This window comes from Arachis hypogaea, chromosome 10 (assembly GCF_003086295.3).
Source record: "Arachis hypogaea cultivar Tifrunner chromosome 10, arahy.Tifrunner.gnm2.J5K5, whole genome shotgun sequence".
NCBI lineage: Eukaryota > Viridiplantae > Streptophyta > Magnoliopsida > Fabales > Fabaceae > Arachis > Arachis hypogaea.
The window spans coordinates 95,273,695-95,288,553 of NC_092045.1; the positions used below are offsets into that span (position 1 = coordinate 95,273,695).

Below are 14,859 nucleotides of genomic sequence, written 5' to 3' on the forward strand. Positions count from 1 at the left end.
TACCTCAGATCTGTTTTGGAGTTCTCCTTGCGTATAAATGAAGTACCTTTGAAAAACAGGTTGTGGAAATGAATCTTACATTACTTTTTTTGAGAGAGAGAGAAAAAAAAAACACGAAAAAGATGGGAAGAAAAAAAAAGTAATTATACCATATAACATTTCTCTAAATCCTTTTTTTGTTCCGTATGTGTAAATTTTTATGTTATTTTCTAAATCCAAATTCCATAAGAATAGGACAGTAAAAATAAAAAAATAAGTAATCTAATAAAAGACAAATTTATTCAATACAAAAGAAAATTATATTTTGATGAACAAGTTTATTATGATTTTAATTTTTTTTTAAGAATAAAGTCCAACACAATAAAATGAAACGATAGAATAAAACAACGAATAAGCCAAAGAAAATAAAGATATATTAATTTCAATGTCATTTTCGATATTACTATCAACAATGAAAAAGATTTTTTCATTCCACTCCTTATCGCTAAGTGATCGATGACTTGTTGATAATCTTCTCCAAACATACTTTCTCATTCTGAAATATCTTTTTATTCATTTTTAACTAAATATTTTAAACAATAGCACAGAGCATATCAACCACTTCTTCTGCTCCTCTTTCTTTGTGAACTCTTGTCCAATTTTCAAAGTGTTCTTTCATTGTGTCTCGGACGGATCATAACCTCCCGAAAACAGATAACCATGCGCACCACACATGTCTAGTAAACTCACAACAAAAAAATAAGTGGTGAATATATTCAACCTCCCTCTTACACAATACACATATATTATCGTCATTGTTCACTATTCCTATTCTATTCAATCTTTCTTTTATATTCACTCTACCAATTAAAACAAACTAAACAAACAACTACACTCTTGGTCGGACTAATACTCTCCAAATAGTTCTAGTGAAGCTATAACTTGTGATTTCTTCATGAGCTGTTTTCGCTTGCAAAACCTGCACAAATGAGTTAGTAGTAAACACACCTTACCTATCAAACATGCACTCTATCCTCTCTTACTACAAGAAAAACGCCGAGTACCGTCGAATTTAGCATCGACTTAGACCGACGGATTTACCGTCAGATTTTTCGACGGAAAGGAGAAGAAATTCGTCGCCATAAAAGGTTACCATCGAAAGATATTTTCCGTCGCTAAAGCCGATGGTAATTATTGGAGCGAAAATATAACTCAACGGCACCAATATTATCATCGAATTTTTCGTTAGTATATTTTGCCAGTATAACGCTTTAATTAAACGCATCGTTTTGGTGATTTACCGATGAAAAAATCCGACGGTAAAATAGGTTAAAATTCAAACCTGGAATCCTTCTCCCTCACTTGTCCAAATACTCTCTCTCTCTCTCTTTCTCTCTCTCTTCTCGTCTTCTCTCTCCGTCAAGAGGTCATTGTTGCATCGCCAGGAGCTCGTTGGCAGAAAATGATAAATGTATTTGGCGAAAGATTCTAATTATAGGGTACACTCTGCCAAATTTTCTAAAAAAAATTAATAATTTGTGTTGTTCATTAAATTTTAGGGTGTGTGTTTCAATATGATTCCAAGTCATCGTCTATGGATATATGAGAGGGATAACGCTGGCCGGGGGATTTGAAACCTGAATTCTTTGAGGGGGTTGACGCGTTTGTCGCGCATGTCTTTAGCATGGAACTGTTTATGTCTGAAGGAGGTATCTAGGTGTCCATGTCAAAAGTGTTGGCTAACTAAGTGATTAAGACATGCGGACATAACGCTTTACCTCTACCGTAACGGGTTTAAGGATAGGTATTGGATGTGAATGGAACATGAAAAAGTGAACGAGTAGGGAATTAACCAGTCCGCCTCTAATTTGAACAAGTCCTATTGTCAATCAACGAGGATTTGGGTGTGAGAGACCTAAACATGGAAAAAAGACTTGGATGGCTAATCAAGAGAGATACAACGAGTGGTGTTTGATGTAACATGTGTATTACAAAATTGGAAGAGGCTGAAGAAGAGCTTAACCTGGAGGTAAAGTGATTTTATCATCTGTTAGAATCTGTTGTAAAACTTTTGTAGAGGGAATCATTCGGAGTTGTTTGCATGTGTTAGAATGATCAGTATTAAGTCGAAGACAAATCATACCCAAGAGTCTTTTGATAAGTAGGTCACTCTTTACAATGAACTGGTACCTGGCGAGTCCACTGGCATCCCCCAAAATCACTATGAAGCAAAGAAGCTAGTTTCGAAATTAGGTCTAAATATAGTGAAAATTGATTGTTGTTTGAGTGGTTGTATGCTGTACTACAAGACGGATGTAAACCTAACTGAATGTAAATTTTGTAGATTACTAAGCTTCCAAGTCGAGAGAGAATAGATTAGGAAACATCGTTTAAAGAGAATTCTAATGAAACAGATGCACTACTTTGCCCTTAAGTCCTTGGATGAAACGATTGTATGCATCGACGAGTTCGGCCCCTTACACGACCTGTCATAATAACAACAAGAGGGATGATGGAATCATGACGCATCTGTCACACGAAAAAGCTTGGAACCATTTTGATCGAGTCTATTCTACATTTTCGAGCGAGCGCATAAATGTTAGACTAATTTTGTGCTCTGACGGGTTCGCACCAAATTCTAATTCTGATAACGCGTACTCTTATTGGCTTGTAGTCGTGACACCTTATAACCTGGGTCTCGAAATGTGCATAAAGGACCCATGCATGTTCCTAACTTGCATCATACTTGGTCTCAACAATCCAAAGGCCAAAGTAAATGTCTTCTTGCAGTCCTTGGTGGATAAGTTAAAGGATTTGTGGATCCATGGTGTAGAAACGTATGATATTTTGACGAAGACACACTTTTAACTGCGAGTTGTATTGATATGGACCATTAACGACTTTCCTGCATACAGAATGTTGTCAGGTCAGTCCACTCAGGGTAGAATGGCATGTTCCTGTTGTACGGAGGATATAAAGGTATTTTGGTTGAAGAATTGGGGTAAGTATTCGTGGTTTGATTGCCATAAAAGATTCCTCGACATGGATCATCATTTTCAGTTCAATAAGGACTCCTTCAAAGAGATTAAAACTAAACGAGAAAAGGCATATGTGAGATTGAGTGGTAGGCAAATTTTGCACCGTGTCAGTAGAATTCCAAAGATCGTTGATAATGGGGCAAGTCTGAGACCTCCAATATATGGCAGGGAGTATAATTGGACTAAAAATAGTATATTTTGGGAGTTGCTTTATTAGAAAGATAACTTGATTTTTTCATTGTCTTGATGTGATGCACATTGAAAAAAAACGTGTTTGATAATATCATGAACACAGTAATGAACGATGAGCGAACAAAGGACAACAATTAGTCTAGGTTAGACTTAGTAGACATTTGCAGGTAACCAAATCTAAACTTAAAAAGTCTTGATAATGGGCAGTGAGTTAAACCAAAGGCAGTGTTTGCTCTAACGAAGGAGCAAAAACAAGTGCTTGTAAGTAAATTAGAGGATTAAAGTTTTTTTTATGGTTACGCCTTTAATTTGGATAAGTGTGCAAACATGTCACAGGGTAGACTTGCTGGATTAAAGAGTCATGATTGTCACGTCTTCATGGAGTCTTTGCTTTTTGTCGCATTCAAAGAACTTCCAACTAACATCTAGAAACCCTTCACAGAAATAAGTGAGATCTTTAACGAGTTATGTGCTACAAAACTTAACATTAATGATCTCACTGTTATAGACAAGAACATTCTAATCATACTTTATAAGTTAGAGAAGATATTCCCTCTATCTTTTTTTGACAATATGAAACACTTAGCAATCCACCTATCATATGAAGCAATACTATGTAGGCCGTTTTCAATTTTGGTGGATGTACCCATTTGAGAGGATGATTGGTTCATTCAAGTACACCGTGAAGAGCATAATTTGGATTGAGGACAGCATCTGCGAAGCATTCCTAGCTAAAGAAACATCTGCATTTTGTTCATTCTATTTTCAATCTCATGTTGAGTCACGTAGAACAAGGGTTGTAAGGAATAATGAGAGGGGAGAATTCTCGTCAAGTGGAACAACATACCTAATTTTTTTTCGGAATGAGCTGCAATGGGTGTGGACAATGACTACTGGTTAGAGTAGAAGGAGATTGATGATGCACATCTGCATGTGTTGCTTAACTATGACCGAATTTAACCCTACCTTATGTGAATTTTTTAAGTCTTCGTAAATATTGCAATCGGTAAGATACTAACTTCTTAATCTAATCAAAACTTCTTTATCTTATTCTATCATATAGGTTATTCTAAGAGGCAAATCCTGATACCTCATTAAACAATTTTTAATGCTGGTTCAGAGAATATGTCAGCATGCATCTAACTGACACAACAGATTTAAAACTAGTTGCACTTAATTGAGACCCAATGAATAAGGACACTAGCTACCAGATATACGATATTAATGGATATCAGTTATATACCTTACAGTAGTCGATTGAAAAAAAATAGATAACACTAGAGTTTGGATTCTTGGGGATTCAAGTAGGAGTCATTATGATTGGTTTTGTGTGTTGCACAACATAATTGAATTAGAGTATTTTTATCGCACTACGTACAAGGTGTATGTGTTTTAATGTGAATGGTATGATTCAAGTTCGTGACAAGGAATACGAAAGTACAAGGACTACAATATCGCTGAAGTTAATGTAACCAAGAAATTTAGGCATTATGATCCTTTTATTCTACCTCAAAATGCACGACAAGTATACTATTTCCCTTATCCAGGTTTATGCAAGTCTAGTTGGGTGGTTGTGGTTAAAACTAAACTAAGAGGGTGCATCGAGTCTGATGATAAGATAGATGGTCAAGAACCTTACCAGATTGACGACCCAACTCCTTCGAAAATGGTAGTTGATACCGATGAGCCGATCACCCTTAGGTCGACTGTTATAAATGATGGCATCATTGACCGTGGAATAGATGCCGATACATTTCTACCAGAAGACGATGATCTTCAAGAAGAAGACGAGGTCGATGGCGACAAAGAAGAAGAAGACGAGTTTGATGATCATGAAACTATCTTGGAAGGGGAGGATGGTGAATCAGAGGAAGAGGATGATGAATCTGAATAGGGTTAATATAAACATAATTCAGTGATACGTATTTCTTTACCAAACTTTGCGAAAAATGTAATATAGTTAGCATTGTTTAAGATATCTCAATTACCATCGTTCCTTATTTTTAATTTATATTTTGATATTTTAAATCAAATTTAAAGCAATATTTCAATTATTAATTATCAGGGTACATTATAGATGGACGGAAAAAATTATTAAAAAAAGACTACCATTAAAATTACCGTCAGAATATTCCAATGGTAAGAGTCCAATCAATTTTTTTTTAAAAAAATTGAAAAACATTTCCGTCGGTAACGTCTAATAGATTCTGTTTTCTTACTAACTATATTCTGTCACTAAATTCGACAGAAATTACCGCCGAACACAAAAAAATCCGCCGGTATTATGTTACCGGCGGGTTTATACCGTCTGATTTCTTTTGACGGTAACTTAATTATTGTCGAATTTTGTTCATTTTTTCGACAGAGAATCCGAAAGTACTCAACGTTTTTCTTGTAGTGTCTGTCATATGCTAGTGTAACTGGCCTCAACTTATCATGTAATTGATTCACTAAGTCCAACTCCCATTGGAATAGTTCTCGACTTCATTGAAAGTTTCAAATCCAATCAACCCCATCTAAAAATCCATAATTCCCTGATGAATTCTTTTTTGTTGGAAATTAAGAAGAGTCTTTGAAACTGATATTTTAACGCACCACTTTGTAGCTAAACATCTTCCCAAAAAACGAGTCCTTCTACCACCATCTACCTCCATAAACAGCCCAGTAATCATCTTGTCTCTCACATGTTGCTCCTTAATCTGTAATTGACAAATATCTTCCCATGGACCCCTTCTTGTAGGTATTGACTGATTGGATAATATCACATTGGGATTCATATTCTTACAGGAGCACACTATCTTCTTTCGTAACAGATAGTCTTTCTTTAAAAGCTGACCACCACTTTAAAAGAAGTGTTGTATTGCGGATCACTGCGTCCCCCACCCCTAAACTATCTAACTTCTTTGAAACCTGCACTATTTTCCATCTTACCATCGTTATATTATTCTTGCTATCCTCCTTACTTCATATGAACCTCTTCTGTAATGATATCAATTTATTTGTAACCATCTTTAGCATTTTATATAGATTTAAGTAGTATATCGACAAATTATTTAACACTGATTTGATGAGGACCAACTTGGTTTATTGAGCACTTTAACTTTTCATAAGTTGAGTTTTTCTTTCACTTTATCTACTATCGACTTTCATGTCTTCACCAACCTCGAATTAGCTTCTAAGGGTATTCCAATATTTTAAAATTCTAATAAACAAATTTGGCCCTATTTTGTGTAGAACCATTTTTTTAGAATTTAATTTTAATGTACTGTTAGTATAAAATTATTTTACATATGCATCCAAATACATAATGTTACATTAATAAAATAAATATTTTTTTATATTAAATACGTGAATGATCATATAAAAGAGCAATTATGATTGTACTAAGGGCAAAGCTAGATGAAATATTAGAGGGGATTAAAAATATTGTATAATAAAATAAGACTAAACTAAAATTTTAAGGAGAGCTAAACTGAAATCTACATATAATTTACATGTAAAGAAATTAAAATTAGGGGGTCATGCCCCCATTTGTCCCACTGTGTGGCTCTGCCCCCTAATTGTAGAATTGTGTAAAACACTTTCACGTCCATTAAAATTAATTTTTTTTGTTTTGTTTGGTAGATAATGACTTTTGTAAATAATGTGAACAATAAACTTTAAAATTGACCCAATAAAGTAAAAAAACACTCTACCATAAATTACCTCATAAATTTTAACATTCGAATAATCATTTGTACACCTAATAAATGAATATCCGGCCATTATTAATTGTGCATGGGTAAATCGAATCAAAAGAAATAACTTTAAAAATAATGAACATAATCATCTAGATACCTATTAAATTGAATATTCGACATATTTATTGTTCTTATTGTTCGAAATGTACCTATACTTTTTTTTTGTTTAATTTTTTATATATACTTTAAAATGAACAAAGAAAAGTGATGTAAAAACGCGTTGGGTCAGATTCAAGTAAGGCGAGATCCAATAAGTAGACGACACTAAAACAGTTACTACGCTCGCTTTCTTCTTCGTCTTCATTCATTTCCACCTCGTTCTTATAACAAGTTAACAACAACGACACACCGTTTTTGAACGGGTTTCCTTAGATCTCGATCTCGAACGCCATGGCGTTTTTGAGATCTCAATCGCTCTCTGCGGTTGCTGTTCTTCTGCTACTCCTCATCCATGGAGCTCACTCCTTCTACCTCCCCGGCGTCGCCCCGCAGGATTTCCAGAAGGTAAACCTCAGATTCCATTTCCATCTGTTCTGTTTTGTGATTAAATTGAACTGTGTTCGAATCTCGCAAGTTGGATCTGTGCTGGATTTGATTCATACTAGTGATTAATCGTTGAATGAGAGGTTTATGAGATTTTAAGGCTTTTAGGGTTGTTGGATCGGTTTCGATTGATTGAAATAACGTTCATTTGGTTACATCGAAGGATTTGATTTCATTTCTCCTCAGATTTATGTATTAATATGCTACCTGAGATATACTGTAGACTGCAGAGGGTGGCTAGTTTGTTGATATGTTACCTTTTAGCTGGTTTGCGTTCAATCAGTAACAGTTAAGCTAACTGTTGTACCTAGTCAAAAGATTATGGTTTCAGTACAGTAACTCACTCTCTTTCCTATGTGAGGGTGTAGGAGCTAGTATCATTTATGCATCTTCTTGTTCGGTTTTCGGAAATTATTTTTGGATTTGGATTTTTTATTTGATAATGGTGTTAAGGTTTTTGCATTATAAATGAATTTTAGGATGGGTGTTTGTACTATATATCGGTAATTAGAAATAGTTGTTTAGTACTTTAGTGTTGACAATTGCAATTTCTGATGTATCCTTGAAAGATGTATATTGGAGAATTGAACTAAACTGACAACTAAGGTGTATAGGCTTTTTGTATTATCCTCTACTTTGTTGTGGTGGTTTCAAAAATAATTCATACAGTTTCTCAAATTGATATTTCTTCTTCACATGATATGATGTTCATTTGGCCAAAGTAATGATATTTCAGAATTTGTGTATATCTGACGTCTCTGTCTTAACAAAATTCTTCTTTTATAAAATGTATGTATATACTTAAGTTGTTAACTGACTTCTTAAATATTCCTTTGATGTAGGGAGATCAATTACAAGTGAAAGTAAACAAATTAACATCAACAAAGACCCAGCTTCCATACACATATTATTCACTTCCTTATTGTCGTCCAGAAAAAATACAGGATAGTGCTGAAAATCTCGGGGAAGTACTTCGTGGTGACCGCATTGAAAATTCTCTTTATGTGGTCAGTTTTGCATGCATGCATGTTATCTCTTGACTATTTCATATTTAGGGAGAATTCAAGAAGTAAGCTCTTGTTAACAAGTGTTTTTGGTTTAGGAGTAAATGAAGCAATTTTTACTGACATTCTTGCAGTTCAAAATGCGTGAGCCACAAATGTGCAATGTTGTGTGTAAACTTAAACTCGATGCCAAAACTGCTAAGGAGTTCAAAGAGAAGATCAACGATGAGTATCGGGTGAACATGTAAGGCATGCTAGTGTTTTGATGACATCTTACTGAATAAAATTATTATTGTCTTTTCCCTTGATTTGCTGCAATCTTAGTATGCTCTATCCTGGTTCCTCCCTCAACATACAGGATCCTAGATAACCTTCCTCTAGTTGTTCCCATAAAAAGGACCGATCAGGAGGATTCTTATTTTTATCAGCTCGGTTACCATGTCGGACTCAAAGGGCTGTACAGTGGGGTATGCTTATTATTTTATAGCGCCATGTCCTTTATTCTGAATGCCAAGTCGTTTCGTTACTTACTTTAGCTAAATTTACAGGTTAAGGAGGAGAAATTTTTTATTCACAATCATTTGGCATTTACTGTTAAGTTTCATAAAGATGCAGTGACGGAATCTGCTAGGATCGTGGGCTTTGAGGTTAAGCCATTCAGGTCACTATTATTGTCCTCTATCTTGTTTATGCTTTTCCTCACTTTTAGGAGTCTCTTGTATTGGGTTTCCTTTTAAAAAGGGTAGTATATCTAACAAATCTCCATGTTGATGTGTAGTATCAAACATGAATATGATGGTAAGTGGGATGAAAAGACTCGTCTAACAACCTGTGACCCCCATGCTAAACACACAGTTGTCAACTCCAACACTCCTCAAGAGGTTGAAGAAAACAAGGAGATTATCTTCACATATGATGTTGACTTCCAGGTATGGTTATGGAGATGATAAATGGAAAAGTATATGTTGGTTGCATGCATGCTTTTGTTCTTAAGAATGTTGGTCGTGTGCATGATCCCAGCGGTAAATAGCACGGAGAGTGCCTTTTAAGGCTTGGTTCTTTTTAATAATATAATCTCTTATAAACTACCTTTTCGTTCTCTCACTTCTAATTGTTGGAGTTGCCTTCATTATCATCCTTGTCCTTTTGCTGATTTCATGAAGTATGACTGAATTGTATCTCATATCATATGCTTATACTGCCTTTTCCTGCCACCTTCAGGAAAGTGAGGTGAAGTGGGCTTCAAGATGGGATGCCTATTTGTTAATGAATGATGACCAAATTCACTGGTTCTCAATTGTTAACTCATTAATGATTGTTCTCTTCCTCTCGGGAATGGTAGCAATGATAATGCTGCGGACACTGTACCGTGACATTTCAAAGTACAATGAGCTTGAGACCCAAGAAGAAGCCCAAGAAGAGACTGGTTGGAAACTTGTCCATGGTGATGTGTTTAGGCCCCCTAACAACTCAGATTTGCTCTGTGTTTATGTTGGAACTGGTGTTCAGTTTTTTGGAATGATATTGGTAACCATGATATTTGCTGTGCTTGGGTTCCTTTCTCCTTCAAACCGAGGTGGCCTAATGACAGCCATGCTCTTGCTATGGGTTTTCATGGGAATTTTCGCTGGTTATGCTTCAACTCGCTTATACAAAATGTTCAAGGGAACGGAGTGGAAGAAAATGGCCCTCAGAACTGCAGTAGTGTTCCCTGGAATTGTATCTGCCGTTTTCTCTGTGTTAAATACTCTCATATGGGGCGAAAAATCATCTGGAGCTGTGCCATTTGGAACTATGTTTGCTCTGATCTTCTTATGGTTTGGGATTTCAGTTCCACTTGTTTTCGTTGGTAGTTATGTTGGGTTCAAGAAGCCAGCAATTGAAAATCCTGTGAAGACAAATAAAATCCCAAGGCAGATCCCTGAGCAGGCTTGGTACATGAACCCAGTCTTCTCGGTTTTGATTGGTGGAATACTCCCATTTGGAGCTGTTTTCATTGAACTTTTCTTCATCCTCACTTCAATCTGGTTGAATCAGTTTTACTACATCTTTGGATTCCTCTTTTTGGTCTTCATCATCCTGATCATCACTTGTGCCGAAATAACCATTGTTCTCTGCTACTTCCAGTTGTGCAGTGAGGATTACTTGTGGTGGTGGCGGTCATACCTCACTTCTGGTTCTTCCGCACTTTATCTCTTCCTCTATGCCACATTCTACTTCTTCACCAAGCTTGAGATCACAAAGTTGGTATCTGCAATATTATACTTTGGGTACATGCTCATAGCTTCTTATGCGTTCTTTGTGGTAACCGGTACTATAGGATTTTATGCTTGCTTTTGGTTCACTAGGCTCATCTACTCCTCAGTCAAAATTGATTAGTCATAGTTGTCTACTGGTTTGGGTTAATCTTCTATACTTTCCTAAGGGATGAAGAAAAATTTGTGTACGAATTTTGAAAATTCAGATACTATAACATTCAGATGTAACCTATTCTATACAATTTTGAATTGTGACGACAGTGATTCTTTTCGTCCAGTATAATTTTAATTGCGCTTGTTGTAAAATCCTTTTGTATGAGGTATAAATATTAGGTTGATTTCAGTGACAGATGTATATTAAGTATTAACATCATTTAGGGCGTTATGAAATCACTTTAACGTTACAGCAGTGCCACACGCAACCTATCATTTTCTCGTGGGTGCGCATTGTGTTGTTTTGGATATTTTCTCCTTGGACAATGCATTGAGTATGAAGTATGAACTAAATAATCTGAAGCTGACCAAGATGGTTGTAGAGGCAGTGACATTTAATTGCTTGAAAATAATTTCTCATTAAGTGTATTTTTGCACCATAGTTCAGCACTGTTTTTGAGACGAGAGGCGGCTTGGCTTGTCTTCTTATCAATGAATTTTTGCGAGTACGAGGGAAGGCATATTGACTTAGTTTTACCACAATGTTGATAAATAATAAATTTTCTTAAACTAATAATTTCTCTAACAACAACATAAGTGATATATAGTTATATACTTTTATAAAACATTCAAAAATTATTTATTCTAAACTATGAATTATAGCTTAAATGGCATAATCTTTTCCTACTTATTTAAGAGGTTGTAGGTTCGAGTCTTTTTATCTTCGGTAAAAAAAAAAAACCAAAAAGTATTTTTTTAATACAAATCTTTCGGCTTTTCACTGTGTTCGGGTTGACGGGGAGGAGGGCTGGCCAGCTGACGTTTGTTGGCCGCCACCACCTGACTAACTTCCTTGTCATTAATATACTCTGTGGCCACGTTCTGGATTTCTTGCATTGTCCAGACGGGCTTAGTAGTGAGGTGCTTTCTGAAATTGTCATTGAACAGACCGTTTGTCAGGCATAGGCTGGCCACTGGGTCGGTCAGGCCGTCTATTTCTAGACATTCGCCGTTGAATCTGTCGAGAAACTTTTTGGTTGGCTTTCCGGCTCTTTGGGTGACCCCTAGGAGGTTGATAGGATGTTTGGCTTTGGCAATGCGCATGGTGAACTGCGCTGAAAAACAACGAGTTATGTCTGAAAAGGTCGTAATGGACCCCTATGGGAGCGCATTGAACCACCGGATTGCCGGCCCTGCCAAGGTCACGGGAAACGCACGACACCTCACCGCGTCGCCAACACCCTCGAGGTTTATTCTGGCCTCAAAGGCCGTCAGATGCTCCTAAGGGTCTAGGGTTCCATCGTACCTCATGTTCGTTGGCTTGTCAAAGTGTTTTGGCAGCCGGACCTTGAAGATGGATGGGTGAAAAGGAGTCGCCCCAATGATTACGGGGTCACGTCGCCTTCTCGACCTTTCTCTGTTCTCTCCTTAACCTTCGGACCCGTCATGGGTCGAGGGAGATCGTGGGTCTGCTCTGCGCCTTGTACGGTCCCTTCGGGGGCTTCTCCCTCGAGCTTCCGATCTGCTAGGGGGAGATCGGGTATGGGAGATGCTTGGGATGGGATGGTAGCAGTCCTTAGTCGCCAGCTCCCTTTCAAGATTTTGCACTCGGTGGCGCAACTCTTGCATGATCCTTGCGTTGTCTCCACCCGTTCTCCCGAAGGGGCGTCTTTTCGGGGAACAGGAAGGAGCACCGTTCCTACAAGAGGGGGTCCTCGTGTGTTCGCGAGAGGAAGCCCTAGAGGCTATTTTGCTCATCAGGCAGGTTCCCTCCTCCTCGCGCACTTCTTCCTCCTCCTCTTGCTCCTCGACCGGTCCCAGTAGGAAATTCATTCTCGCTGGTCCCCATAAACGGCGCCAAATGTTCGATTGCTCACTTTTCGAACGGGTCGGATCTGAAGGTGAAAAAGGTGGGGCGACCGGGAGATGGGTGTTAATGAGCCTTGATGCGAAGCTCCTCCGAGTTACCAAGCAGCGTGTGTAAAAAGGGGGGATGGTCCACCAGCAAAAGGGACTCCGACACCCAAGTCAGTGTTCGTATAAGGTAAGGGTTTTTGTCAGAGTGAGTGACGTACCTGGGGGAGGGATAGGACTCTCCCCTTATATACTCTATACTAGTGTGGGCCCCACATGGACAGGTCCTCTTTCCTGGATGTTTCCTCTCCAACTGTCAAGGATCACGCAGGAGGGGTGACGCTCGGGTCACCCTCCGGTTCTGGTAATTGCTAGGGCGGCCGGGCATCTGGATCTGGGTCCCCGCTATGCTGGGCTAGGCCGGAATACTTCCAAATGCATTTTCAACTCAACTAGTGTATTTATCCATGGATGCACGAAAACTGTTTATTTAATTTATGTTTTTATTAGTATCTTTTAATTTATTTAGTTTATACAAAAAATATTAAGAGTCCTAATTCATCTTTTTAACTCATCTTTCTAATTTTTAAATAAAAAGTTTTGTATTTTTTATCTTTTAATATTTAAAAAATTAACATATATATTTAAATTCTTACTTATTTAAATATTAAAAAATAATTAAGAGAATAAATTACATTTTTTAATTCTTGATTTGGCTGTTAGAAAATTTATCTATCAAATCTTCCTATCAAGGACAATTTTAACTTCTTCCTTTTATTACTACCATGAATTTCTTATGATATTGACGAAATAAATTGATTTTTAATGATGATGATATTATTGAGGAGGAAAAGGTTGCTCCCCTTGTTGTCTATTTAGCAAAGAACTTTTAGTATGCTCAGGCTAAAGCGAGTCAAGAGGCAGATAGTTGGCCATTATGTTGAGAGGCAGATTAAATGGCACTCCCAAAATCTCCTTTTGTTAAGCTAAACACAGACGGTTCAGTTCTACATAATAGAAAAACAACTTGCATAGGGATTATTAGAGACATGAATGGAAGGTTGCTAACTAGTTTTAGTGCAAGCTTTGATTTTACCTCGGTTACTTTGGCAAAGCTTGGAAAATTTTAATAGGTGTGGATCTTGTTGTAATCCATGGGTATAATTATGAGGTTGTGGAAGTGGGCTCAGTTGCTGCAGTAAGGCTTGTTCTTCATGATGATATTGATTTTCATTCTTCTCAAGCCTTTATTTTTGGCAATTAAAGAGAGGTGCAACAAACTAATCAATTGAAAAATACAGATAGAATGACTAATTATGGTCATTGACGAACGGATTTTTGCGTGGTAAAGAATTCACAATTATATTCTCGTTGAAAGTATAGCTTTTAAACCAATAAAGAATCCTTTCGTGCAAAAATTTTGGTTGTCACAAGTAACAAATCCCTAATAAAATTGATAACCGAAGTATTTAAACCTCGGGTCGTCTATCAATGAATTGCAGGGAGGTGTGTTATTATTAGTTATGAGAAAAGTATCTTTTTGGATTTTTGAAAGGTTTGAACGAGGAATGCAAATGACAAGGAAGTAAACTAATTGTCATGAAAACCCTTGTAAGGTATAAGAACTGGACGTCCTATCCTAGTTATCCTTATCAATTGTGATGAGAATTGGCTTTTGCTCCCACTTGGTCAACCTCTAACTATGAAGGTATGTTAAGTGGATAAATCAATTTGATTCCTCAGGTCCTAGTCAATTCCTAAGAAAAGACTAGAGTTAAGGGAATTCAAATCAATTAGCAAAGAATTCCAGTTATCAATCAACAAGGAATTTGATAACTCAAGTGTCTCCAATTACTCAACACAAGCTAAGAATGTAAAAAGCTAAATTAAAATCATAAATATGAAATATCTCAAATTGTATTAAATAAAGAAATCAAATCTAATATGGAGGTCATAAACAAATAAAAGAGAAACTAAATTAAAAGAACATTGAACCTGGAATTGAGAAGAAGAAGAAACCCTAATCCTAAAACCTAAGAGAGAGGCTCTCTCTCTAGAACCTACACTTAAAACCTAAATTATGTGAATGAAAGTTGTG

At 36.8% G+C, this 14,859-nt stretch overlaps 1 protein-coding gene across 1 annotated transcript; it reads left to right on the forward strand.

Annotated features, from left to right (window-relative positions):
* Nucleotides 1-7,155: 7,155 nt before the first annotated feature.
* Nucleotides 7,156-11,060, forward strand: LOC112715992 (transmembrane 9 superfamily member 8). The gene is made up of 7 exons (XM_025767832.3): nucleotides 7,156-7,453; nucleotides 8,335-8,499; nucleotides 8,631-8,740; nucleotides 8,855-8,963; nucleotides 9,045-9,157; nucleotides 9,275-9,425; nucleotides 9,718-11,060. Exons 1-7 carry the CDS (start codon nucleotides 7,340-7,342, stop codon nucleotides 10,873-10,875), a joined length of 1,920 nt encoding a protein of 639 aa, XP_025623617.1. The 5' UTR covers nucleotides 7,156-7,339; the 3' UTR covers nucleotides 10,876-11,060.
* The last annotated feature ends 3,799 nt before the right edge of the window (nucleotides 11,061-14,859 follow it).